The sequence below is a fragment of the Acanthochromis polyacanthus genome, chromosome 19 (genome assembly GCF_021347895.1).
Source record: "Acanthochromis polyacanthus isolate Apoly-LR-REF ecotype Palm Island chromosome 19, KAUST_Apoly_ChrSc, whole genome shotgun sequence".
Taxonomy (NCBI): Eukaryota; Metazoa; Chordata; class Actinopteri; family Pomacentridae; genus Acanthochromis; species Acanthochromis polyacanthus.
The window spans coordinates 6,854,896-6,879,957 of record NC_067131.1 but is presented as its reverse complement, the minus strand read 5'-3'; the positions used below and the strand labels follow the sequence as shown (position 1 = coordinate 6,879,957).

General features: G+C 38.9%; 1 protein-coding gene across 1 annotated transcript; it reads left to right on the top strand.

The window, feature by feature from the left end:
- On the top strand, nt 1–23,348 carry fshr (follicle stimulating hormone receptor). Its single transcript, XM_051939297.1, has 14 exons — nt 1–726; nt 3,852–3,923; nt 7,162–7,236; nt 7,446–7,520; nt 7,609–7,683; nt 11,003–11,077; nt 11,495–11,575; nt 15,294–15,362; nt 15,484–15,558; nt 16,102–16,287; nt 17,996–18,216; nt 18,587–18,768; nt 18,859–19,050; nt 19,926–23,348. Exons 1-14 carry the CDS (start codon nt 527–529, stop codon nt 20,460–20,462), a joined length of 2,115 nt encoding a protein of 704 aa, XP_051795257.1. The 5' UTR covers nt 1–526; the 3' UTR covers nt 20,463–23,348.
- Nucleotides 23,349–25,062: the final 1,714 nt, after the last annotated feature.

Sequence of the window (25,062 nt, the reverse complement as noted above, 5' to 3'; positions counted from 1 at the left end):
TCTGATCAAAGACAGGAGTGAATTCTGCTATTTTCTGCTGCAATAACAAGGTGCTAACCAATTTCACTGAGTCCTTGTGAGACCATTTAAAGAGCCAGACTTTTGGACAAACTAGAGCGCCAGAGGAATTTGTAAAATCTGAAAGGGGGTGAAAAAAAAATCACAACATCCTATCAAGATCTGCGCTCTGCTGTGGCAATTTTTAGACAGCACACAAACATCCACCATCCAGCAGAGACCTCCTACATCCTCGTACACCCGGTGAACATCTCACGCCCACTACTTTTTACTGCTGCATGGCAGAAAACACCTCACATTTCTTCTCCTCTCTCCGACCTTGCGCTGAACCCTAAGGGGATAGACGGACAGACAGGCAGAGACTTTCATATCTGTGGGCTCTGGAGGAAAGGCCTGCGCAGCTCCTTGTAAACACCGTGTGGGAGACAAAGCAGAGACACAGAAAAGGAAGAAGGGGGAAAACAGAAAAAAAAAAAAAAGTGAAACTGCAACAAATCTGGATCCAGACATGATGATGGTGGTGATGAGGCTAATAATGCTGGTGGCGGTGGTGATAAAGGTGGCAGCAGCCTTCGCGCCTGGTTATGAAGTGGACAATAAATCTGGACCTAATGCCGGTTTGACCAAACAAACCCAGGACCCGTGCTACAAGGTGCCGTTTGGGGCCACAGAGATTCCATCCAACATCCCCAGGAGCATCCAGTGCCTGTGAGTACACACAAACACGCAAGAGGATGCACACATCTGTAACTCTGCAGCAAATCCAATATTAACCCTCCTGTTGTCCTCATTTATGGACACCAAAAAATATTGTTTCCTTGTCTGAAAAAAATCCAAAAATTCAGCAAAAATTTGCAAACCTTCAGGGAGAAAATTCCAATAATTCCTTGAAAGTTTCCCCTAAAAGTTTTATTTTAAAAAAAACAAATTTGGCAAGACAATTCTCGTGAATGTTTTCAAAGAGTAAAAATCTTCAAAAAAAATCCTAATAATATCTAAACTGATTACATATGTCAGTAAAACTTCTCAAATTTTCTTTAAGAACATTCACAAAACAATCATGATTGATTTTTTGTGAATGTTCTTAAACATTTTTGACATTTCTTTTGTCCCCAAAAAAATGTTAAAAAATTTCCCCAAAATGTTGAAAATGTGGACATCAGAAGTGTCACTGTGAAAATATGTTTTTTCCCACATTTTCAAACTTTAAAACGGGTCAATTTTGACCTGCAGGACGAGATGAGGGTTAAGTTGTTTTGTGGCATTAAAGGTATTAATAATCCTGCTCTTCTAGTAATTTAATCCCCTTCTGTTTGTTAACCACAAAGTAGCCTTTTAGGTACCATTTTTCATGACAGAATCGACAAGATCTGTCCATTTTTTAAATTAGTTTTATGATTTTGTTGTTCCATCAACCCTTAAAAATGAACTGCAGTTTGGTTAAACGCCTGCTTGTAGAGCTCAGTTCTTGGAAGATTTTTGCACTTTGTACTCTGAAAATTCACTCCCATTTTGAGAGTCACAAGACATAAAGAAAGCAGCAGAGCTCAAATATCCTTTCAGTGTCTTGCTCGAGCCAAACTCCACACACACTTGATCCCACGTTTCCAATAGTTCAACTCAACAGACCTCCATTTCTGCTAAATGCCCACATCTCTCAAACTCCACACCTCCGGTTTGTATGAGGCCTAATGGTGCCATTTGGGGTTATCTTTCAGGCTTTAAAAGCTTTTTCGGAGCAACAGAATACATACAACTGCCCGAGGAGCACTTTTTTATGATGAGCAAACTCTCTTAAAGGTGTAAAGCTTGCAGCATCCCTGCAAACGACCTGCAGTAGGTCAGTATTACAGAGAACACGTGTCTGAATGCTACCTCCCATTCAACACAAACACAGATTCGGGATCTGTGCAGTGTTTACAATTCACAGTCCCATCTCGTAAGCATGCATAATCATTTCGACTTTCCTCCTAATCCGCACTCATCTCCTCTTGGCTGAAATTACGCAGTGAATTTGCCAACGCTGGTTCTATTAAGCAGTCATTAGGAGAGGGAATGTATGCAAAGCGTGTCTGCTCATCCTCGCCGCCTCAGCCACCGTTGGCCACCGAGCAGGCACGGGTTAAAGATGCCCCGAGGAGTTTTCTTGTAAACAAACAAATGTGAAGTTCACATCCAATGTTTTGCAAGGAAACGACGTGGGCTGTTTGCATCTACATCTGCTAGCTTGAAGTCTTCTTTTTTTTTTTAAAATTCCCACTCCATTTTTTTGTTGAATGAAACTGGGGGGCAGCGGCGTGCGAATTCAAGCAGCTAGCCTGGTTCTGTCACTGTGGCCACGTTTACATGAGACCTTTAACTCCTCTTTAATTCGGAATTAAAGTTAATTCTGCTTTAAAATCTCCTTGTAAACACTTAATTCTGAATTAAAACGTTAATTCAGAATAAACTACCTGGCTTATTGTCATGTGAGTTCCGAATAAACTAATTTCTGTGTACTTTCTATTCATGTATACAGTTAATTCTGCTTTAGTTCATTTCGGTCATGCTTGGCTCCTCATGTAGCGATGACGTAGCGACGTACACGTTCTGCAGCAGAAGTAGTACGCCATTGTCGAGATGCTGTTTCAAAACTACAATAAAAAGCAAAGCAAAAAGCGTGCTTATTAGTTGTTACTCCATGTTGTTGGGGAAAAGAAATGCTACGGCAAATGGAGTTTGTTTTCTTCCGGTAAACAGGGATACATCACGTCCACTCCCTGTCCAATCAGAATCCTTTCCAATGCCCAAGCGTTAAAGCGGAATTAAGGAAGGGGATATTTCCATGTAAACGCAAAGCACAAAACGTTAATTCCGAATGAGTTAATTCCGAATTAAAAAACTTCATGTAAACCTGGCCTGTGTTTTACACTTAGGGCACATGAAACTGATGAGAGTCCACGTGAGCTTCAAAGCTGCTCGTACAGCATTTTCAACTTACCTCTGCATGAACCACGTTAGTCGTTTTATGTGAAGAAAGGCCCCTTCAGAAAGGCTGCAGGCGCTCGCTTCATGTTTAGCATACAGACGCGAGCTCCCAGCAAGACTGTCGTTTTCTTTCTCTAGAAAGTTTTCAAGGTGTCGCCGTAAACTTCCAAAAAGTTGATTGAAGGTGGTGCAAGCAGCTCCGGTGTCCTTGACACAATGGCACAGAGCTGAAGGTGATTGCCTGCTCGGAGTAAACACTCACCTGTTGTTTTGGCCGTCGAGGAATCTCAAGGCCTTCCAGAGGAAATATTAGGATCGTCTGGAGCGTTTTGGTTTTTTTTTTTGCTCAAACTGGCAGCCAGACGTACACAAGAACACTTTAGCTATAGGTAATCTCCCAAAGGCATACCAACAAATACAGCTGATGCACAAACACACACGCACGCACTAAGACAAGGACATGCTTTTGCAGTGGAAGTATTCCCAAGAGGCGCTGTGCGAACTCCCATGCGACGATGCGTGTGTTCTCATCAGTTCTGCTCCACTAGAAGGTCAAGGCTCTGGAACAGAAAGGGAAATGTACAAGTACGCAGCAGTGGATGTCCAAGCAGATGCGAAAAAAAAATCTTGGGCTCTTGTGTCGACTTTCAAAGGAGTTTGTGTCATGCATGAAAAGGAAATACATGAGTAGCTGGTCATGGTCGTATTTCATTATTCATGCAAAAAAGAAGTTGGAAAATCTGTATCCCACCCACGTCCCCAATGACATACTGGGGGGTAAAAAAATGTCCACTAATGATTTTCCATCCCTGTGATCAGTTGCGTTGCTGAGAGCTGGGTGTGAGTGGCTGTTTGTGCATCCACAGGGAAGTGAATCAGACGAAGATCAGAGTGATTCCTCAGCGTGCCCTCAGCAGCCTGCAGCACCTCTGGAATCTGTGAGTGTGTGTCTGCTGCTCATGTTTATTCTTTGATGTGGAGGATAATGAGGCGAGGAGGTCAAAACACAAAAAGATACGGATCATCCAAACAGAGGGCGGAGAAATCTTGTGCTATTCCTGGTAAAACAGCCTAATTTTAGATAAGTAATTGCAGTACAATGGTAGTAATTCTGTGTTGATATATTTGTATTCCCAGCTTGCATTTGTAATTTGCACTTATGTTGAAAATGCAAAACAGTCAACAGATGGGAATTTTGTTTTTATTCTAATGATTTTGCACATTTCAAGGTGTTTACACTACATAGTGTGTAACACTGTCAGGTGTTTCATTTGCACATTCCTGCACACTGGAAGTATTTGTATATAGAAGTATATTCTCTGGATACACTTGGTGCTAATTTGACTAATTTAACCGTCAACACTTGCAACACTTTTTTTTTTAGAAAAATCTATATTTTGCCGTTTGTTGTTCTGCACTAAAACACTGAATTCCTCACATGTGAAAAACTACTTGGCAATAAAACAGTTTCTGATTTAGATTTTTATTTTTTGCTTTGAAATAGAATTTGCATGACTTATTTTTATTTTTTGGTATTATTATTTTTAATTTTGGATTAATTATTTAGTCTATGAATTGATCAGAAAATAGTTTAAAATATCCTTTAGTGTTCAAACACTAAATTTGTTGCAGCTGAATTTCCTGCTGACTGATGAATTGCATAACGATACAAGCTTTGCATGTTAGTTAGCTGTCATTATTTATACTTTGGAGCATGAAAGCCACAATTTTCCAACAGCAACAAGGCATAAAAAAAGATTAGTTTGAACTTTTATTCAAAGAACAAAGGCTTGATTTAAGTGCTAAATACTTGCAGTCAAATACTTGCATTGGATATAAGCTTCTTCTTGTTGTTTTTGGCCTTCATGATGCTTTTTACCATCTAAAAACTTCTGCTGTGAGATTAGTAGTGTCTCTACCAGTATTCATATCTTTCACTTCTTCGTCTTCTCTTCTTCATTTCCAACCTTAGAACCATATTAAAGAACGACGTGTTGCAAAAGATCACTGCCTTCGCCTTTGCCAGCCTCCCTCGGCTCACTTACGTGTGAGTATGCACATTTGGAAATGCCACTGCATATACTGAAACATATTTTATCTGATGTGCTTTTGTGTTCAGTCTTTGCAATGGAACAAGAAGAGCTACAAAATCACTCGAGTATTTGGATGATCTCAGTGTTCCAAAGAATAAGTGTGACTGAAGGACTGACACCTTCAGTTTTTAAATACATGTCATATTCTTGTGTTTTCGCTCAGCTCAATATCTGGAAATGTTGCTTTGGAACGTATCGAGGCTTTCGCTTTCTCAGATCTCCCTGAACTCACTAAGATGTAAGTATAACTGGCAGCAGTGAAAGGGTGTAATTACAGCTGTAGCCATTTATATTAATGAACACATGACTGAATGTGTTTCTTTCAGAATCAAAATAAAGGCAAAACACCTGAGTTTCATCCACCCAGATGCTTTCAGGAACATTGTGAAACTACAGATATTTTTGCTGCTACTAATGTGTTGGTTTTATTTCAGTTACTGATTAGTCTTTTATTCTATTTTAGATTAATTGCTTAGTCCACAAAATGTCAGAAAATAGTGAAAAATGTATTTTACAGTTTCCAAGAGTCCAATTTGAAAAGACAAAATTCTTGCAGATGAATTTCCTGCTGAACTGCATAATAATATTAACTCTGAATGTTTCGATGCAAAAAAAAGCAACAAAGCCCAAAGAACAATTTACCAACAATTAAAAAGAAACAAGAACCCTGAAATAAATTACACTAAAGTTTAATTAAATTAAAATTAAATGCAGATATACAGAAAAAAACAACAAAAAACACAACAATTTATAAAATTCTTATTGCACATTATGAAAGTATTGCACGTTTGTCTCTTGTAATTTGTGTGTAATTTGTGGATGAACATGTCATATTCTTGTGTTTTGTCTCAGCTCAATATCTGGAAATGTTGCTTTGGAACGTATCGAGACTTCTGCTTTCTCAGATCTCCCTGAGCTCACAAAGATGTAAGTATAACTGGCAGCAGTGAAAGGCTGTAATTACAGCTGTAGCCATTTATATTAATGAACACATGACTGGATGTGTTTCTTTCAGAATCATAACAAAGTCAAAACACCTGAGTTTCATCCACCTAGATGCTGACAAAGTAAAATCTGTTTGATTACTTTTGTGTTAACTGTCATTATTTATCCTCAGGTTTAAAGATGCATCACATCTATAGAGATCTATAATATTTAGAGCAAGAGAATTACAACTGTGAAGTACACCAAAGCAGAAATATGACGTACTTGAACTTTCATGTACTGACCAAAGGCCTGGTTTTAGTTTTAAATTTTTGCGCTGGATATAAGTGATCTGTTGTTTTTTTTGGCCTTTTTACTCTGGCAAGGAGGAGGAGCCTCTGTGGAGTTATGTGACCAGCGCCGTCGGTTTGACTGTCTGTATGTTTGTCTGTCTGTCTGTCTGTCTGTTAGCAGCATTACTCAATAACTGACCGATGAATTTGGATGAAATTATCAGGGAAGGTCAGAAATGACACAAGGACCACTTCAATAGATTTTGGCAGTGATGCGGCTTACAGTCTGGATCCACGAATTTGTTAAAGATTTCTGTATCATTGACGATAGCAGCACGGCGTCACTATAACTATGATGACAAATGAACACTGCGTCAGCTGCTGATGATGATCACATGATTGTGATCCTACTACAAATCAACTGAAATGACAAAAAGAACAACTGATTAAATTGTAGGGATGTTTCTGAGCCCCATCAATTCCTGCCACCGGCTACATATTTAGGTCACACGATTCGGTGTCCGTACATAACACATATCTGTGATCAGTTCAAGGTAATTTTGTTTGTGGGTACATCTATATTAAATGGCCACATTCTATGGTGCCATGATTTCTGCCACATTTTTTTTAAAGATTTCAGCCATCAGAAATGATACAACTTAGCAGCCATGATAGAGTGCTGTGCTCTCTGAGTGCTCACTTGTTTTTTTTATTTGTGTCATGAGTAGTGATCTTCTTAAACTACAGTTGTAGGATTACTATTACTGATATGTTCTGTGTTGTTTGTGACTGAAATGCCAATAAAATGCTCTACCAGTATTCATATCTTTCACTTTTTCATCTTTCTTCTTTATTTCCAACCTTAGAACCATATTAGAGAACGACATGTTGCAGAGCATCAGTGCGTTCACCTTTACCAGCCTCCCTCGGCTCACTTACGTGTGAGTATACCCATTTGGAAATGCCACTGCATAGAAAATATTTTACCAACGTGCTTTTGTGTGTTTAGTCTTTACAATGGAACTAAGAGATCACCCAAATAGTTGCTTGGCACTGTTGTGGAGACAAAATGTTCCAAAGAAGAAGTGTGGATGAAGGCCTGACACCTTCAGTTTTTAAATACATGTCATATTCTTGTGTTTTGTCTCAGCTCAATATCTGGAAATGTTGCTTTGGAACGTATCGAGGCTTTTGCTTTCTCAGATCTTCCTGAACTCAACGAGATGTAAGTATAACTGGCAGCAGTGAAAGGCTGTAATTACAGCTGTAGCCATTTATATTAATGAACACATGACTGGATGTGTTTCTTTCAGAATCATAACAAAGTCAAAACACCTGAGTTTCATCCACCCAGATGCTTTCAGGAACATTACAAAACTGCAGTTTTTGTGAGTACTCAGCCAGAGTGCACCAAAGACAAACACTTTCTACTTCAGTTTGTGTTTTTTGAAGTGATTGTGAGTCCAAAATGGGTCATGGGTGACAGGCCTACTTTTGATGGCCCACACGACCAGAGACATTACTTTTTAATCAGCTTGGATCCCTCTGGAAGAGAATTCAAATGTCACACTTCATTCCAAGGATAAAAAAGAAATCTTTGTGTTTCAACAAACCATTTAAAGATGCTACATCTTATTTGTTGCAAGAAAAATGAATTGTTTTGAAGCGATCTCAGTATAGCTGTTTATAAGGACAGTGCATTGCTGAAATCTCTCACTATTACTGCTCTATTTTGTCCCAATTTGTGAAAACTGGGACACATAAACGCAGCGCTCTGTGATGACAGTACTTTTTTTAAGCTATTGAACTTGATAATAAGGGCACCTTAGTACAAGAACAATGAAATAGGAAAAGAAGAAGCAGTTTCACAGTTGCAATTTGTTTGTGTAGAGGTTTAATACAAAGCAAAGGTGGATCTAAAAACAGATTAAAAGAGGCTCATCTCTCTGTCTGCACACCCAATTTCTCAGTCCTTAAAAATGTTGCTCTAAAAAAGGAATGTCACCATTATGTCCATATGATATTAAAATCAATTAAACAAGACACAGGAAAGGAACTTTTGGTTGAATTATAAAGCATTTCTTAGTAAAAGTGATTTTAGCAGCTAACATTAGTGTCAGCTTGTTTTCTTTTGTCGCTAATAGCAGCTAAGTTTTTGTATTTGTCAAATAAAGAATGCAGTAGTGTAGAAGATCCTACAAAACTAGAGATGAACAAGAGACTTTCTATGAAGAGACAAGAGCTGCATAGTGCAAGTAGAAACAGTAACTACAGGACACATTTGTCCACGTAAACTCACCAACATTTTCATTTTCAATGTAGCTGTTAAATGCAATAATGAATCAGAAAAAACTGTCAAAATAGGCACTGAATGTGTTGCGATGTACCAGAATAAAAGATAATTGTGATCTTTAAAAAATGAAATATTGTATTTATATTAATAATAATCACATAATCACACAGGAACATATGAACAACATACAATACAGTTTTAGTTACAGACCTCCTATACTCACACTTTCCGTGCAGTTCAGTTGCAAAAAAGACCGAAAACACATAATAAAGAATCAATGAAAAGATGAATTCGACTGACAGGATAATTCTGTAGATACTGCAATAGTATTGTGAACTACCAAGGCCACAATAACAGTGAAAATCTGATATCATGGCAGCTGAAATGTGCGCTTTTCATCAAGAATGTTAAAAAAAAGATTAATTAAATGCACTCTATGTAAGCTATGTTGTGAAATACAATTGTATGATTTTTTTTTTTTTTTTTTAACTATGACTCGTAAAACTCAGAATGCATGACACCCCTGCTTACAGTGTAATGTAATACAAGGATCTGAACTAAATTCTTTCACTATCTTGACACGTATAGGTCTGAGTATTTCAGCTGGCCAGCACCGCAAGCCACAAATGATAAGAAGTTTCAGACATAGCCATATTTTCAGGTTGTTCAGCATTCAAAAGCTGAAGAGTGGACAGGAGGCAGATATGGAGAGAAATGCAGACGAAAAAGACAGCAGAAAGGAGAGACAGTCAAGGACGATCCACAGAGAGGAGGCATGAGAAACTGACAAAGGAATCTATTTACCTGGAAAATGCTCTTTTTATATAGTGACAGTCAGATACTGACATCCCACACCATCCTGCCAAAAGCTCTTTTCACAACTTTGTCACCCTATGGAAGATTTTCTAGATTAGTCAGTGATGCATAAAGTAGAGAAGAGTCGGTAAAACTAAAAAAAAAAAAAAAAAAAGGTGTCTGAGCTTGCATGTATTCAGAATCACTGTCACTTTTTGATACATGGATAAATGTAGAGATGGCATCAAGAAAAGATCCTAATCATGTTGCTTAATTAGAAATGTTACCTCAAAATATAGTTCCATATTGATTTCAAAACAGACAATGCTTGCAATGCAGCTCTATAGATGGCAGTCATAATGAATTAGTCCGTTGTTCCACATTGACTAAACATCCAAATAAATAGTGTATAAATACCATAAAAGTTTGTACAGACATTCAGCATTACTCTTGATGCTCTGGCCTTTTCTGTAAAGCTACAATGATTATGATATTTGTGGTTTTCACTGAAAAGTCTTCACAAGTATTGCAAGAATTCCCATTAAATTTGGTTCAGATATTCACGGTTCCATACTAATTTGATGATTCTCAGTCAATACTTTGATTTCAACCCAAATGCATGCAAAACTAAAGATATTTCATCAGTTCTGGCATTTTTATGGTGTTCTTATGTCTTGTTGGCATGCGAACACCGTAAACTAGGAAGCTAAACAAGCTATATATTTATACCTGCTTACCATAAGCATTGGTTAGTTCTACTAGCTAGCAGCTAGCCCTCTGGTGAAAATGAGGCCTTTAACTTTGGTGGCAAGGCCATATGGTGATTAGTACATAAAGAACATAGTACTAGAAATCACATCCGGTGCAAAATATGCAGTCAGGACCACGACTGAGCTTTTCTACCTTCACACTGCAGTGAACCGATGGTCGTTTGAAAAACACAGAACTGGAATTCAAGAGTTTCATATGTCACAAAACTACAGACCCAATCCTGTCAGGTTGAAGGGTGGAGCTTTCTGTATCACTAGTTTTCTTTAGAATTGGTTTCCAGTTCAAACAAATATTACATCTTGCCATTGCAGAGGAGTTTTCCAGGCTTTGAAGTGAGCTGAGCTGGTGTGCTCGAGCTGCACCAAGTAGCCAAGAGAGGCAAGTAGGGGACTTCATAGATCCACACACTAAAGAAAGACATTTTAGGGCTGGAAATTATCATTTTCATGAAAAATAACCTTCTAATTCTGCAACTTAGATAAACAGAGATGAGTTTTTCTGGGTTTAATCTGTCCAGTGGGAGACTTTAAACTGAAACACCACTGAGACCATAAAAACCTCACAGAGCTGCTTATTATTTCCAAACTCACAGCAACTTTCTCATTAATCAGCGTCGAAATATTTTAGAGATACAGAATATCTGATTCATCTGTCTGCCACCTAAGCTTCTCTCTAAATTGTTTCGGATTCTTTTCACTTGTTAATTTTTATCTCAGTTAACACAAATGAATACTGCATTGTGGCTGTGTGCGTGTGTGACTTTAGCACTGCACAAAGTGTCTCTTTTTTTTTTTGGAGGTTGCAGTGTGAGCATAGTAACATTTGGTGGTTTAATCTTTACATCACAGGACCATCTCCAGCACTGGGCTGAGAATCTTTCCGGATTTCTCCAAGATCCACTCCACGGCTAACCGATTTCTGCTGTAAGTCCCAGTATAATACTGATATGAACTACAACTACACCCCCCCACACACACACACTATTAATCCCACATGCACCTGAATTCATAGGCTGCTGTATGCATGCAGAATTAAATATGCCCAGAAGAAATCCCACCATCAAACATACAATACTGCAGTGGAAATGATGAGTAGTTCTTGCAGAAGCAGAATATCAGGGATGCAAACCATCTGTCCCCAGCCTTAAAAAAATCCACATTCAGACTGTCTGCCATCTGACATCTATCAGCTTCAAAAAGAAAGTGGATTTAATAGAGCTTGTGGCGCGCATTCTGATACATATTCCTACTGTTTTGCACCCGAAACCTGCATATTTCTGTAATTTCTCTGCTCAGAAACACACTATTCATCCTAGTGTTTTTGCTCTTTGTGCTGCTTAGCGACCTGGAGGAGAACAGCCACATCGAGAAAGTCCCCGCCAATGCCTTCAGAGGCCTCTGCACTCAAACCTTCATGGAGATGTAAGGGATTCGTCTTTTTTTCTTTTTTAGAAACACCCTCACACAGATCCGAGTGGGCATCTCATGCGCTGTGATGAATGTTCCCTGAAATGCTCTCTGCCCTCTTTACTGAGTCTATCTTCTCCTACTGGTCTCCCTTTTTTTTTGCATTTCTAGCACTTCTGTACGACGCCTTTCATTTTGTTTTTTTTTCCCCCCACTTTTCCTTTTGAACTGCAGATCACGAATCCTGCTGAAGATCACGAATCGAGCCAGACTGAAATGTACTCCAGTTTTGCTTCATGTATAGGTCATTAATTTGCTTTTCTTGTGTAACTGATAGAATGCTAAATCAGTGGTGGAGAGCGATGAGACTTACTGAAGTGCCGCACTTGAGAGCAATTATGAAGTTGTTGTCTTTAGTTAAGCACTTACCTTTAATGCCTCTTTATATCTTCATTGTACTGCATTTCAGAGGGAAATGCGCTTTTTAAAACATTGCATTTATCTGACGACAACCGCTGCTGTTTATTTGGAGGATTAAGATTTAAACCAAAACCACACATTTCTGAAAGCTTCTGAAAAACTGGATGATTCAACATGAAACCAGTGGTTCTCAAAAAGACACTTAAAATATATCTGCATCTTGTTTGTTCCCCTTTAGATGTTCAGGAGTCAATAGCAATTCAAAGATTTACTGATTTCATTTCTAGGCTCCCTGTTGAAGGCCTCAAGAATTATTCACTGCTTAGCAAAAACACAAAAGATCAGAGAAAAAAAACAAAAGATGAAATTGATTTATGAAGCAAAACCTCTTCTTTTGTTCTCCTTCCTTTAATTTATTATGATTTATCTCATGAAACTTTGCAGCGTAGCAGAGAGACATCCATAATGTTCAAATTAGTCAAACTGAGTTAACAGCCAAGCTCCATAGCATGAAGATGATTCTTTACTTTTCATTTTAAAACATGCATACAAAAAGATACCAAAACCACACAAGATAGAAGAGAACCATAGTCATCCAATTTCATCTTCCTTTTTAAAAACTCAGGTTAAATACCACTCCAGTCCAAATCAAACAGAACAAATCTCCATCCAATCAACAGAAACCCAACAAAATATCAGAAACAGACAAAAAAAAAATGATTGTGTCCCGGTAAAAATAATCAAAAGTTCCTTCATGAAATAAGAAAAACCTTCAAATAATATCACTTCAAGAAAGAATCATTTCAAAGCATTTCAGTTTTCTTGCACTTTTCATTTTGTTCAACTTATCTCAATTGGTGAGGGCCGAAGAAGCTAATGAAGGTAAAGGATAATGTAGTCTGAGCTGAGGCAATAGGAAAGGAAGAAGGCTGGAGATTTGGTAAGAAATAAAGACCTACCTGAACCAGGGTCCAACAGAGTCACAGATATCCATTCAGTAATCCAAGCAGCCACAGAGGAGGTGGAATGAAAAGTTTTAGTCCTGCTCCTGGGATCAGCTCAGTCACACTTTCTTAGGAATCACATGTCACATATGCAGCTAATTCTGGGTTCCGCAGACACTCTGTTCACTTAAATACATTTCAAAGTAAAGCAAAGATAGTCCCTCCTAAATCTCCAACCATCATTTCACTCTACTGTTCTCCATGTTTGTTTGCTCCACTCACCTCACAGGTGTTCCTGCTTTAACACCTCACTTCCTGTTTACACTTCCTGCCAGGAGGAAAAATAAGGGCTGCCCTGTCTGCCTTTATTTTATTTTCCCAACCAAGAGACTAAATTATAGACTTATTATTAATTTGTTTAATAGTGTCAGATATAATAATATAGCAGAAACTAGGGCCTATATCAGCAGAATATATACTTTAAATTTTGATGCTTTCTCGTGGCAAGATAGTCAATGCATATCTTTTAGTTGTTTTTGTGTATTTAACAGAGAAAGATTGTAATATTGATATAAAAAATACAAGCTTAGATAAATTAAAAATGAAAGTAATAAGACTACCGTAATTTCTAAAGTCAGCTCCTCAGCACTCAAAAAATATTTATTAGATCCCCTTAAGTGAATCGTTTTAACTGGTAACACTCAATTTAATTCTGTTTATTTAAATTACAAAAAAACTTTAATGTGACTGGTTTAAATTAAATGTACCAAAATCATGTGATTCCGCTCAGATGAACAGTTTGCATTGCTGCAGCTAGAGGAGAAATTACCTCCAAGTTTCCAATTTTTCCAACTTTGTAAAATGTAGAACAAGATTTTGTCATTATGCTTCTACCTTTCTGTCCTTTTCTTTACTCTTTAATGCCACTCAAAGGAGGCAGAGGTTGAGTTGGAGCACAATACTAAAGGATTAAACCTGATTTTTGCACTTTTAATTAAATTAAAATACCAGTTTAAAGGGACAAAGTGTAATTTAAAGGCGATACAATCCATAAATGTAAGCTACCATCACCAAAGCAAAAAGCTAAACGAGATTCATTCAAAAAAAAGTAGCATACTTCAACTACAGCTCAAATACACAATATATTGTAAAGTGCAAAATAAAGTGGCCTTGCTGCTTATTTTCATGTTTTTCTGGAGCTTTTTTCTAACAGCCATTGGTACTTTTTAAATCAAATAAAATAGTCGACTGAGATGTGACATTTAGGATGCATTTATTAAGTTTAAACATCCTGACAGAAGGTAAAATAGTTAAAATCATCCCAATATCAAACTGTTGCACCTTCAAAACACAGCTTAAATATGGCTAATAGTATAATGTGTCAGTTATAATAACCTAATATTATAATATATAATAAAATAACAGTGATAGGCTTGGTTCTGCTCGTGTTTTTTCCTTAAACTGATCATACTTCTTTCAAATATTCAATATCAAATGAAACTATAAATATCCTTCTCATGTCTGTCTGGTAAATATGAAGCTATAGCCAACAGCAGATTGTCTTAGCTTAGCATGTGGACTGGAAACAAGGAGAAACAATTGGTCTGTCTCTTTAGGAAAACAACAAAATCCACCTGTCAGGACGTCTAAAGCTCACTAATTAACTCTAATTAACGCGTTGTGTCTTGTTTGTTCAAAAACTACTGTGTGAAAATGACAAATTCGGGTTTTACAGGCATGATGTGTCTGAGTATTTCTTGCCAGATATTCAAGGAAGTAGCTGTACCTGGCAGCCAGTGAGCAGTCTGGCACATAACCCCCTGTAAAATTCAGGGTTTTTTTTTGTTGTTATGCTTGCAAAAACAATATAATGTGTTAATTAAGTCATAGTGGTAGGTGGATTTTTTTAAGACTTTGGATGGAGCCACACTAGCTGGTTCTTTTGGCTTCCAGTCTTCATAATAAGCTTATCGCCTGCTCGCTGTGTTCACGTAGACCGAAATAAGAGCAGCATCAATCTTATCCGGAATATAAAGAAGCACATTTTCTGTCACATTTCATGCTAAGATTCTGAGTATTTCTTCCACCGCTGCAGAATCTCTCCACAGATGCGGTTCGACTACAGTTTCCACCGTAAATAATGTTAAATAGCCGAAAAGTAAGAAACAGAAGAAGAGAAGATGGCACAGACAATGCTGATTTACTTAGTGTTGGACTGAAATTCTGTGTATTTGTGCAGCTTTAGTTACTGGGAACAGAAGAAGCGCAAACACTAAAACTGGCGTCGATAGTTCAAATAAGTTTACTGTTTGGGAATGTTCCGTGTTGGAGCCACATGACTGTAATTTGGCTCCTCTTTCCAATGACAGACGGCTCACCAGAAATGGCATCAAGGAGGTGGCAAGTGACGCCTTCAACGGAACAAAGATGAAAAAATTGTGAGTCAGCGGCAGAGACACAATTACAAACAGAAGATTAACAATTTTAAAAAATGGTACATATTTAATTCCTCTCTCTCTCTCTCTGCTTCTTCATCATCCTCTTCTTCTTTCCTCTAAGGTCCCTAAAAGGCAACCAACAGCTTACTCACATCAATCCCAACGCCTTTGTGGGTTCCAGTGAGCTGGTGACGCTGTAAGCATGACATCCAGCAGTAAACTCATGCCTACGTGATTCACCCTCCTCATCTTCACTTATTAAGCTCAGGATGTAGGAGACACCAAAGTGACATGAGTGGGAAAACTTGATAGGTTTCAGGTTTAAAAAAGAGATCCGGAAAGAGAGGAAGTCAGTGAAATATAACCGGAGGGAGATTTCTTACCTGTTTATCCTCCAAACAAAGAGGCACCTTTTTCTATTGAAGCAGGAATCACACAAAAGTATTTGTTTTTCTTATGGGCTGCCACTGCTGTGATGGTTTTTTCCCTCACTTCCAGCAATCATTTGGCAATCAAACAGTGGCTTCCCATCAGTTTCATTGTTTTGTTCTTAAAATGTTGCTGTCCTATTTATTCTTAATAAACGCCGCTTCTATTAAATCCTACATTTTTAGGCTTTATGACCTGATCAAATCCCCATGTAGCGAGCATAAAATGGAAGAAGAATCTGTTAAAAATGGATTCTGAAGCTAGAATTACTCCCCTGTTAAATCCCCTTTGTTTGCGCTCGCTCCTGCAGGGACATCTCTCAAACAGCCCTCAGTTCTCTGCCAGACTCCATCCTCGGCGGACTCACGAGGCTGTTTGCAGAATCTGCCTTCCACCTGAAAGAGCTTCCTCCCCTGCACCTCTTCACCAAGCTGCGCTTTGCCAATCTGACGTACTCGTCGCACTGCTGCGCCTTCCAGAACATGCACAGAAACAGGTACATGTGCTGCTGGCAGAAAGGTACCTGCCATGATTAAAGCGTCCCGTATTATGCCTCTTTTTGACAAGTTGGTGAAAGCCTCACATCTCCCTGGGATGTGAATTTAAAGTTTCAGATCAAAAATATTGCAGAGCTTGTTAATTTTACAGTTTCTTTACCACGTGCGGTCTGAGCTCTGTTCAAAAGAGGCTGTTTCAGTGTGTCTAAAGGTCACAGACATGGCTCTCTGCTTTGACAGTAGAGAGGAGGAGGAGCCAACAGGGGGGGCGAGGCTTGTCCCTTTTGTGACATCACAGCAGGCAGCAAAAACCTAAACTGCTCATTCAGAGACACACTTTGTGATCTACAGAGAAAAGAACAAAACGAGAGGACACTCTCTAATAACACTAGGGGACTCATTACGATGCTTAATAATCTGGACCCTGAAATCCAGTGGAGGGTTTGAAAGGCATTGTTGGATTTATAATGTTACACCATTGATCTGTAAAAACAGAGAGAACGGTTCGATTTTTAGCTTCCTGACGGCCCTAAAACCACTCATATATAACAAGCTGAGTGGTTATGAAAATTGCCCAAAAACTAAGCAGAAATGCTTGAAATTTCATACATATCATGTTATTCTATTCCATGTTTCATTTAAAAATGTGCTTATTTTAGCTGCTGCTCCCCTGTTTTAACACTTTAATACCTTTAGCTTTATTGTTTTTATCCTTTGTGATTTTATGTCTGTGAAATGTGCTATATACATAAATTTTACTTACTTAAAATAAAGATGTACTCGGGTCAGGTTTTATTTTTAAAAAATAGATACATTAATAGATACATTTCTGCCATCATTCTTTGAAGTCATTAGTGACTCAAATGCAACCAACAGCCACGTGACAAAAATTCAGATAGTCTTCAGATGAAGTGCAGGCTGTGTTTAAATTGAGCAGATAGAAGTCATGTAGGAAAATAAATTCAACATGCAAGTAGTAAAATATCTGTAGTATACACGGTTTGCTTTTTTCTCCAGTATTGTTAACACCTTTGGGAAAATGTTGGAGATAGGTATGATTTATGGCATCATAACTTTATCATACTGCATAGATAACATTTTTAATATTCTCTATATTTCTAGACACAGGTGTGCAGTTTCCATAGAGATGCAAGACTTAATATTGCAGTGAAAAATGAGTCGGCTGTGAGGAAAAATGTGGACAAATGAAGCGAAAACATACATAAACAGCTTGGGGTTCAGAGGGTTAAAGACTGTGAGATCGTGGATTTTGCATAATATGGCATATTTAAAGAATAGAACAAAATTAGGGAGAATCTTCTTGTTCACTTTGTTGCCCAGAATTACCTGAAGACATTGGCACGTCTCTCACATCAGTCTACTAAATGTGACTCTGGAGCTGGAGCTGCTTAGTTTAGCTCAGCATAAAGAGTGGAAGCAGGCAGAAACAGCGAGCCTGGCTCCGTCTAAAGACTAAAAAATGCCTCCCGGCAACTCTAAAGCTCATTAAAAACAAAGTTCTTCTCCTGGGAGTGACTGTAGGTTTTAATTTTTCTTTTCCTCCTAATATCTCATTATGGCTCCATTGCTGGTCAATTACCAGACTTTACCACAGGGCCCTGAAGTGGAGGTTTTGCTGCTATAAACTGAAAAAAAATGAATGCTTTTTCACATCCATGTGCGGGTGTGTGGGTTGTTGTGCATCAGATCCTGTTGGCACTCATGGTGCGAAGACCCCAACGCGAAGAATTATCCTCGCTTCTACAGGGACTGTTGCTCCAACTCCACCTCCATCACCTGCACCCCGGTGCCGGACGACTTTAACCCCTGCGAGGACATCATGTCGGGCGTCCTCTTACGAGTCCTCATCTGGATCATCTCCATTCTGGCGCTGCTGGGGAACGCCGTGGTTCTCTTTGTACTGTTAGGTATGAAAAGGGAAAAATAATTGGCAGAATTCATGCTTTGTTACTGAGCAAGTTTTTGGCTGCGTGTGAAACTTGGCTCCCTAAAACAAATACTGTTTTGTGCTGTCAGTGCTTTTCAGCTGTTGTATTTCGGCTTTCAGATGGAAACTTTAGATGAGTTCTCTACTAAAGTGCAAATTTGATGCTAAATATTTGTACTGTGAGGCAAACTTCCCTTCAAATTAACTCATGGCATTTTCTCCTGCTTTCATTCCTTCTTTTCCTCCTTTAATTCTACGGTGCTGGACAGTAAACAGTGCTGTTGAGACATTGAGTGCATTATACTGATAACATTTATTTACTTTTTTTCTTTCCACCAATGTTCGATCAGGCACCCGCTCCAAGCTGACCGTTCCTCGTTTCCTCATGTGCCACTTGGCCTTTGCCGACCTCTGCATGGGCATCTACCTGGTCGTCATAGCAACCGTGGACATGCTCACCCGTGGCCGGTACTACAACCACGCCATCGACTGGCAGATGGGTTTGGGGTGCAACGCCGCGGGCTTCTTCACGGTGCGTGCCGACGTCATCGCCTACAACCAGCGACCGCGCACATCAATGTGTGTCAGCAGGTGAATCAGTGTGTTTGTGTGTCGTCTGCAGGTGTTTGCCAGCGAGCTGTCGGTGTTCACTTTGATGGCGATCACTGTGGAGCGCTGGCACACCATCACACACGCTCTGCGGCTCGACCAGAAGCTTCGCCTGAGACACGCCTGCATCATCATGGCAGCAGGTTGGATCTTCTCCTCGCTGGCCGCATTGCTGCCCACAGTTGGGGTCAGCAGCTACGGCAAAGTGGGTCCTTCATTTAGCCGACACACTTCCAATTTAATGCTTCTGTGCTTTCCTCACAACGTATATGTGTCTTTCAAAATGTGCACAGTTCCACATAATTTATATAGTATAGAATAAAGTGATTCTGATTCTGATAATTTGAGAAGCAAAATCTTGCATAAACTCACAAATTCTGAATAGAATATGTAGAATATGCTTTATAGGCTTTGAAATTTGCAACAGTTAAAAGAATTCCTAGAGCCTCAAAAACATCTTCAAATGTCTTCTGTTGTCCATCTTGCAGCCAAAAACTGATAGAATATCAATTTCCTGTTAAGTAAGACAAGGAACAGCAGCACATTCTCACATCTGAGAACCTGGAACCTCCACATTTTTTGCCATTTTGGCTTGAAAAAATGTCTTTCACAGTTAGGTTGCTGATTAATTCTGTCAATCAACAACATTGTTTCAGCTCTGCTCCTGAAACAGCAGAGTTTTCGTGCTATTCCTTGAGCCTGTTTTGTTTTTCTGTTGGTTTTCTTACTTTTCTTTTCTTTTGGGTGTACTTGTCTTTATTTGATAGAATGAGAGCAGCCTAAAGAGAGACAGCAAAACACACAGAGGGAGATAGATGCAGCCAAGGTTTCCTCGCTGGAATTGAAAACTGCAGTTACGGAGTGTGAATGTTAAATATTTCGACCACGAGTGCAGTTTTGCTAAAGAAATGTGTGATATTTTCAGAATAATTCGTATACGACGTGCACTAGTTGACTTGTAGTTGCTTCATTTCTTTGATAATCTGAATATGAAGCTGTATCTGCTAATATAAAGACTGGTCCACATTAAGTGCACCAAGGCCCCTGAACATTGTGTGATTTCTGAATGTTTCTGTTCAGGTGAGTATCTGCCTCCCCATGGACGTGGAGACTCTGGTGTCGCAGGTCTACGTTGTATCCCTGCTCCTCCTCAACATCCTGGCCTTCTTCTGTGTTTGCGGCTGCTACCTGAGCATCTACCTGACTTTCCGCAAGCCTTCGTCGGCACCAGCCCACGCCGACACCCGCGTGGCTCAACGCATGGCCGTCCTCATCTTCACCGACTTTATCTGCATGGCTCCCATCTCCTTCTTCGCCGTCTCGGCGGCCCTCAAGCTCCCTCTCATCACCGTCTCCGACTCCAAACTCCTTCTGGTCCTGTTCTACCCCATCAACTCGTGCTCGAACCCCTTCCTGTACGCCTTCTTCACCCGCACCTTCAGACAGGACTTCTTCCTCCTCGCGGCTCGCTTCGGCTTGTTTAAGACTCGGGCACAGATTTACCGGACGGAGAGTTCCTCCTGTCAGCAGCCAGCGTGGACCTCTCCAAAGAGCAGCCGGATAATGACGTGCTCCTTGGCCAACACACTGAGTCTAGATGGGAAACAGGAGAGCTGACTGTCATCCAAATATTCGCAGGTACAGAGTTTTTGCTGGATTGTTAACAGGAGGTTCCTGCTTTTCCTCCCACAGATGTCCTTCCCTCAGGCAACCAAAGTAAAATTCTTCTTGGGGATGAAGGACATGCGGCGGTTTGTAATACATGAACACCTCAAGGTTAGAACATGGTTTGAACATTGTTTAAGATGTGCATTTGATGTCACTGTTGCATATTTTAGTGGTGTACAGACAGGCTGTTAAAAGCAAAATGATGCCCCAAATCATCATTCTCATGATTTAGATGATACTGCTGTTTTTTCTAGTATGTTGGAGTCTCTGGCAAGTATAAAGCATTCAATCCCTTTGGACGTTTTTTACCTAGAATTGCTTTTTAACATTGAATCAGGACAAGAATTTACAGGAAACAGGTTTCTACAAATTAATTTCATTTCATTCATTCATTCAATTAATTGAAAATATAAAATGCAAAATAAGGGACAGCACAAGTAACCACCCTTTTCAAGTCAGTATTTAGCAGATGCCCTTTTTGCCTCAATTAAAGCATTGATCCTGTATGAATAGATCTCAGTTAGCCTTGTACATCTGGACACTGCAACTTTACCTCATCCTTCTTTGCAAAGCTGCCATGCAATCATGGGAGAAAAGCCCATTTTCAAGCTCAGGCACAAATTCTCAGTTTGATTCAGTTCTGGGCTCCGACTCAGAAACTAAAGAACATTCACCTTCTTTAAACCCTCGTGTCGTCCTGCGGGTCAAATTGACCCGTTTTAAACTTTGAAAATGTGGGAAAAAATAGATATTTTCACAGTGAAACTTCTGATGTCCACATTTTCAACATTTTTGGGAGATTTTTGAGAAATCTTTGGTGGAAAAAAAGAAATGTTAAAAAAATTATTCTTAGGAACATTTACAAAAAAATCTACCAAAATCCAGCAAATTCCGCTGGATTTTGGTTGATTTTTTGTGAATGTTCATAAAGAAAATATTAGAAGTTTTACTGATATATATATGTCATCACTTTTGATATTTTTAGGATTTTTTGGGAAGATTTTAACAAATTTTTGGAGAATATTTACAAGAATTTCTTGCCAAATTTGGGCGACTTTTTAAAATAAGACTTTTAAGGGAATCTTTTAAGGATTTTTAAAAATGTTCTTTCTGAAGGTTTTTAAATTTCAAAAAAAAAAAGAGAGAAATTGTTTTGCTGAATTGTTGGACTTTTTTTCAGACAAGGCAGAAATATTTTTTTAGTGCCCGTAAATGAAGACAACAGGAGGATTAAACCATTTCTGTGTAGCTCTGACTGTATGCTTGAGGTCATTGTCTTGTTGGAAAACAAATCTTCTCCCAGTTCTCTTTCAGACTGCATCAGGTTATCCTCGCTATACTTTTTTGCGTTTACTTTACCCCCTACCTTAACAAGCCCTCCCAGGCCTGCTGGTAATCAAGGTTTAATGAGCTTTTCTCAACAGTGTCTTTCTCTTTGCCACTCTCCCATAAAGCTTTGACTGGTGAAGAACAGGCAGCAGTTATATGCTGGAGCTTGTAACTCCTTTGAGGAAATCATAGGTGTCTTGGTGGCCTCACTAGTCTGTTTCTGTCACTACGCATGTGCTGTATTCTTTCCATTTCTTAATAATGGATTTAACAGTACTTAAAGGGACATTCAGTGTCATCCAACCTCTGACTTATGCTTTTCGATAATCTTTTCACCTGTTAAATCCAGGAATACGGACTCACCAGTGGCTGGACCTTCCAGATATAGGTGTCTTTATATTACAATCATTTGAGACAGATTCACTGCACTGAGATGATCTTAATTTCACTAACTGTGCGACTTCTCGCGCCTACTTGCTGCACGTGTTGAATTAGGCGAGTCACTTTAACGTGGGTGAATACTTATGTAGACACGCATTCTACATTTTTAGATAATTAACATTACTTTGTGGAAATTGTGCCTTTGCTTTGACAAAAAAAAGAGTCTTTTCTGGTAAATTCTTGTACAAAAAGCCAAATTTAATCAGTGTTGAAAAGGAATAACAGGGAAAAACTTCCAAAATGGCTGAATATTTTTCATAGTCACCATATCAGCTTCTGACTTTTCAGGCCCAACAACAGACTCAAATAGAAAATATCCCTACAGACTGCTATCCTGGTCTCAGTTCCGCTTTAACTGTACATGGACACGGCAACAAACGTGCAAATAATGCCTGTAACATTGTGAATATTTGAGCTGTGACCAGCAGCAGACACAGTGTCCTTGTTAAACGTTGTGACCCATGGGTAAACTCTGCTGTACGCACTGTGACAATCCAAGAAAAGATACACAACAACTGCAGACAGTTTAACCAAATCTAGTTCAAAACGCAGCCCCAGATACCCTCGTGTTTGTCTTAACTTGATTGGATTACCAGATGGGTGAAGTTAACGGCGACATCACAATTTAGAAGTAAAAGCCGAGAGAGCAGAAGAAGCAGTTAACTGATGACTTCATCCGTCGCCTTATGTAGCAAACACCATCCATCTGGTGTCCCAAGATAATGAAACGTACTTTGAAACGGTTTAACAAAGGTTTGACGCTTGGGATATCAGCATATGCACGTCACGAAATCAACATTCAACGTTATGATTGAATGATATTCATTAAGAAGAACACCGCAGGGACTGGCTGATTAATAATCTCCTCGTACACTCAGTCTGCTGTAGCTTTCCAGACCTCCAGATCCCCTCCATCACTTCAGTGTGTCTATATTTTACATGTATAACCTGTAATTATCTCTGTGAAATGTAATTATGTTTATGTTTGCCAATGAAAATGCTATTTAGAGGGACTTTTTGCATCTGTTTTGTACCAAATATATCTTTTACATATCGCTTTCTGAAGTCGCTTGTTGTGTCCTCTCTGCTTGATTCTGTGTGAGTGAATGAGTGTATGTGAGATGTGACAAAAGGTAAAACACGCTCATTCTCTCTCACACGGGCACACGTATGCACAATATTTCAGCTGTCGTTATCTAGCAATGCTGTCCTTCAGAGCATCCAAAGCTTTCAAGGACAAAGTGACCCCACCAACCTCTGTTCTGTGGACCAAGGTGGATGCCTGGGTGGGTGTGGGAGGAGAGGCTGCACAGCTGCTCTTTCTGCTTATTACAGGAGGGTGGATGTGGCAGCTAGATAAGGCGCACACACACACACTGAGAGCAGCAACGCCGAGTTTCAAGGCTGCAGCTGCACGAGGGAATCTGAGCCCGTCTCATTGATATGGATACACTGCCTCCTACATGCCAACATTGAGCGTGTGAGTGCATTTATACACTTTGACCACCAGGCGCTGCTAGTGATGCTGGATTTAGAGAAATATCCGTTCTGTTTTAGTCTATTTCACTGTATCAATGACGTCCCCTCCCTTAACTTCCACTATAAATTTGCAAGCAAGCAATTGATTATTACGGCAAAGCACACCTTTATAAGAGGTAAGCGTGAGGTAAAATTATTTTGGATGCAAAAACATGCATAAAGGCAAAGAGAGGTTGAATTTTGACAGAACAATAAGAAATAAATGTACTATTCTCTTTCTTCTTTTCCCAAAAATGTCTTCATAATATTTATTTAAACTATGTTAATTATAAGAAGATTAAACACAGCACAGTTTAATACAAGAATATTTAATACTGTAATGTTAGCAAAATGAGTAAAACACCTTGTATCTGACAATCAGCTATCTCCTGTATGTTTTCTTCACATTTACAGTCTTTGACATTGGCTTTTTCAAGCAAAAAAAATACATATTTCATCATATAATTGTCCTTAAATGTATAGGTGCTGATTACTGATTGTTTTTAAAGTGTTGAAACACAGACAGACAAATTGATCTTCTCCAGACAGAACAGAAAAAAACAAACAAAAAAAAAACCTTGCAAAAAAATGTAACAGAAGAGCCTCAGTGGAAAGCTGCGCCTTGTTGTATTTTCACATCACAGCCTAATCGTTTGCAGCTAAACGATACCCTCTGGTGGTCTTTTTGCATAAAAGGATACTAATTGAGTAAAAGTATTTATTAAAGACCTAAAATCTGGAGTTTAAGATTCAAGCATTCACCTCCTTGATACAAAAATCTGCAAAAACACAAAACAAAACAAAAAAAAACGTTTGGTCTGAATAAACTCATATGAGTTCAAATTGACACAAATGCAGAACAATTCACGAAATATTTACATATTTCAAAAACACAACCTTTTATTGTATGAACAGTTACATTTACATAATGATTATGCACTGACATCTAAATAAATCTTCTATCGACATATCCTGTTTAACTATTATTTAAAAACCGAGTTTGGAAACAGACATGTTTGAGTAACTTCAAAATAGCTTAAAAATTTTACTTTTTGCTAGTCAACTAACTTCCCCTACTCAGATCACAAATCATGTGTTCCTACTATAAATTCCAGTTTTTGTTCAGAAATAATTCCACTTTCCACTTGATCAATGACATTTTCCCCTGCATCCACTTCTTCAAAAAATATCCATCCCTGAACAAGCTGGAAAACACTACTTCAGGATTAGTAGCTTTTTATATTCCACCCAAAATCTAGAA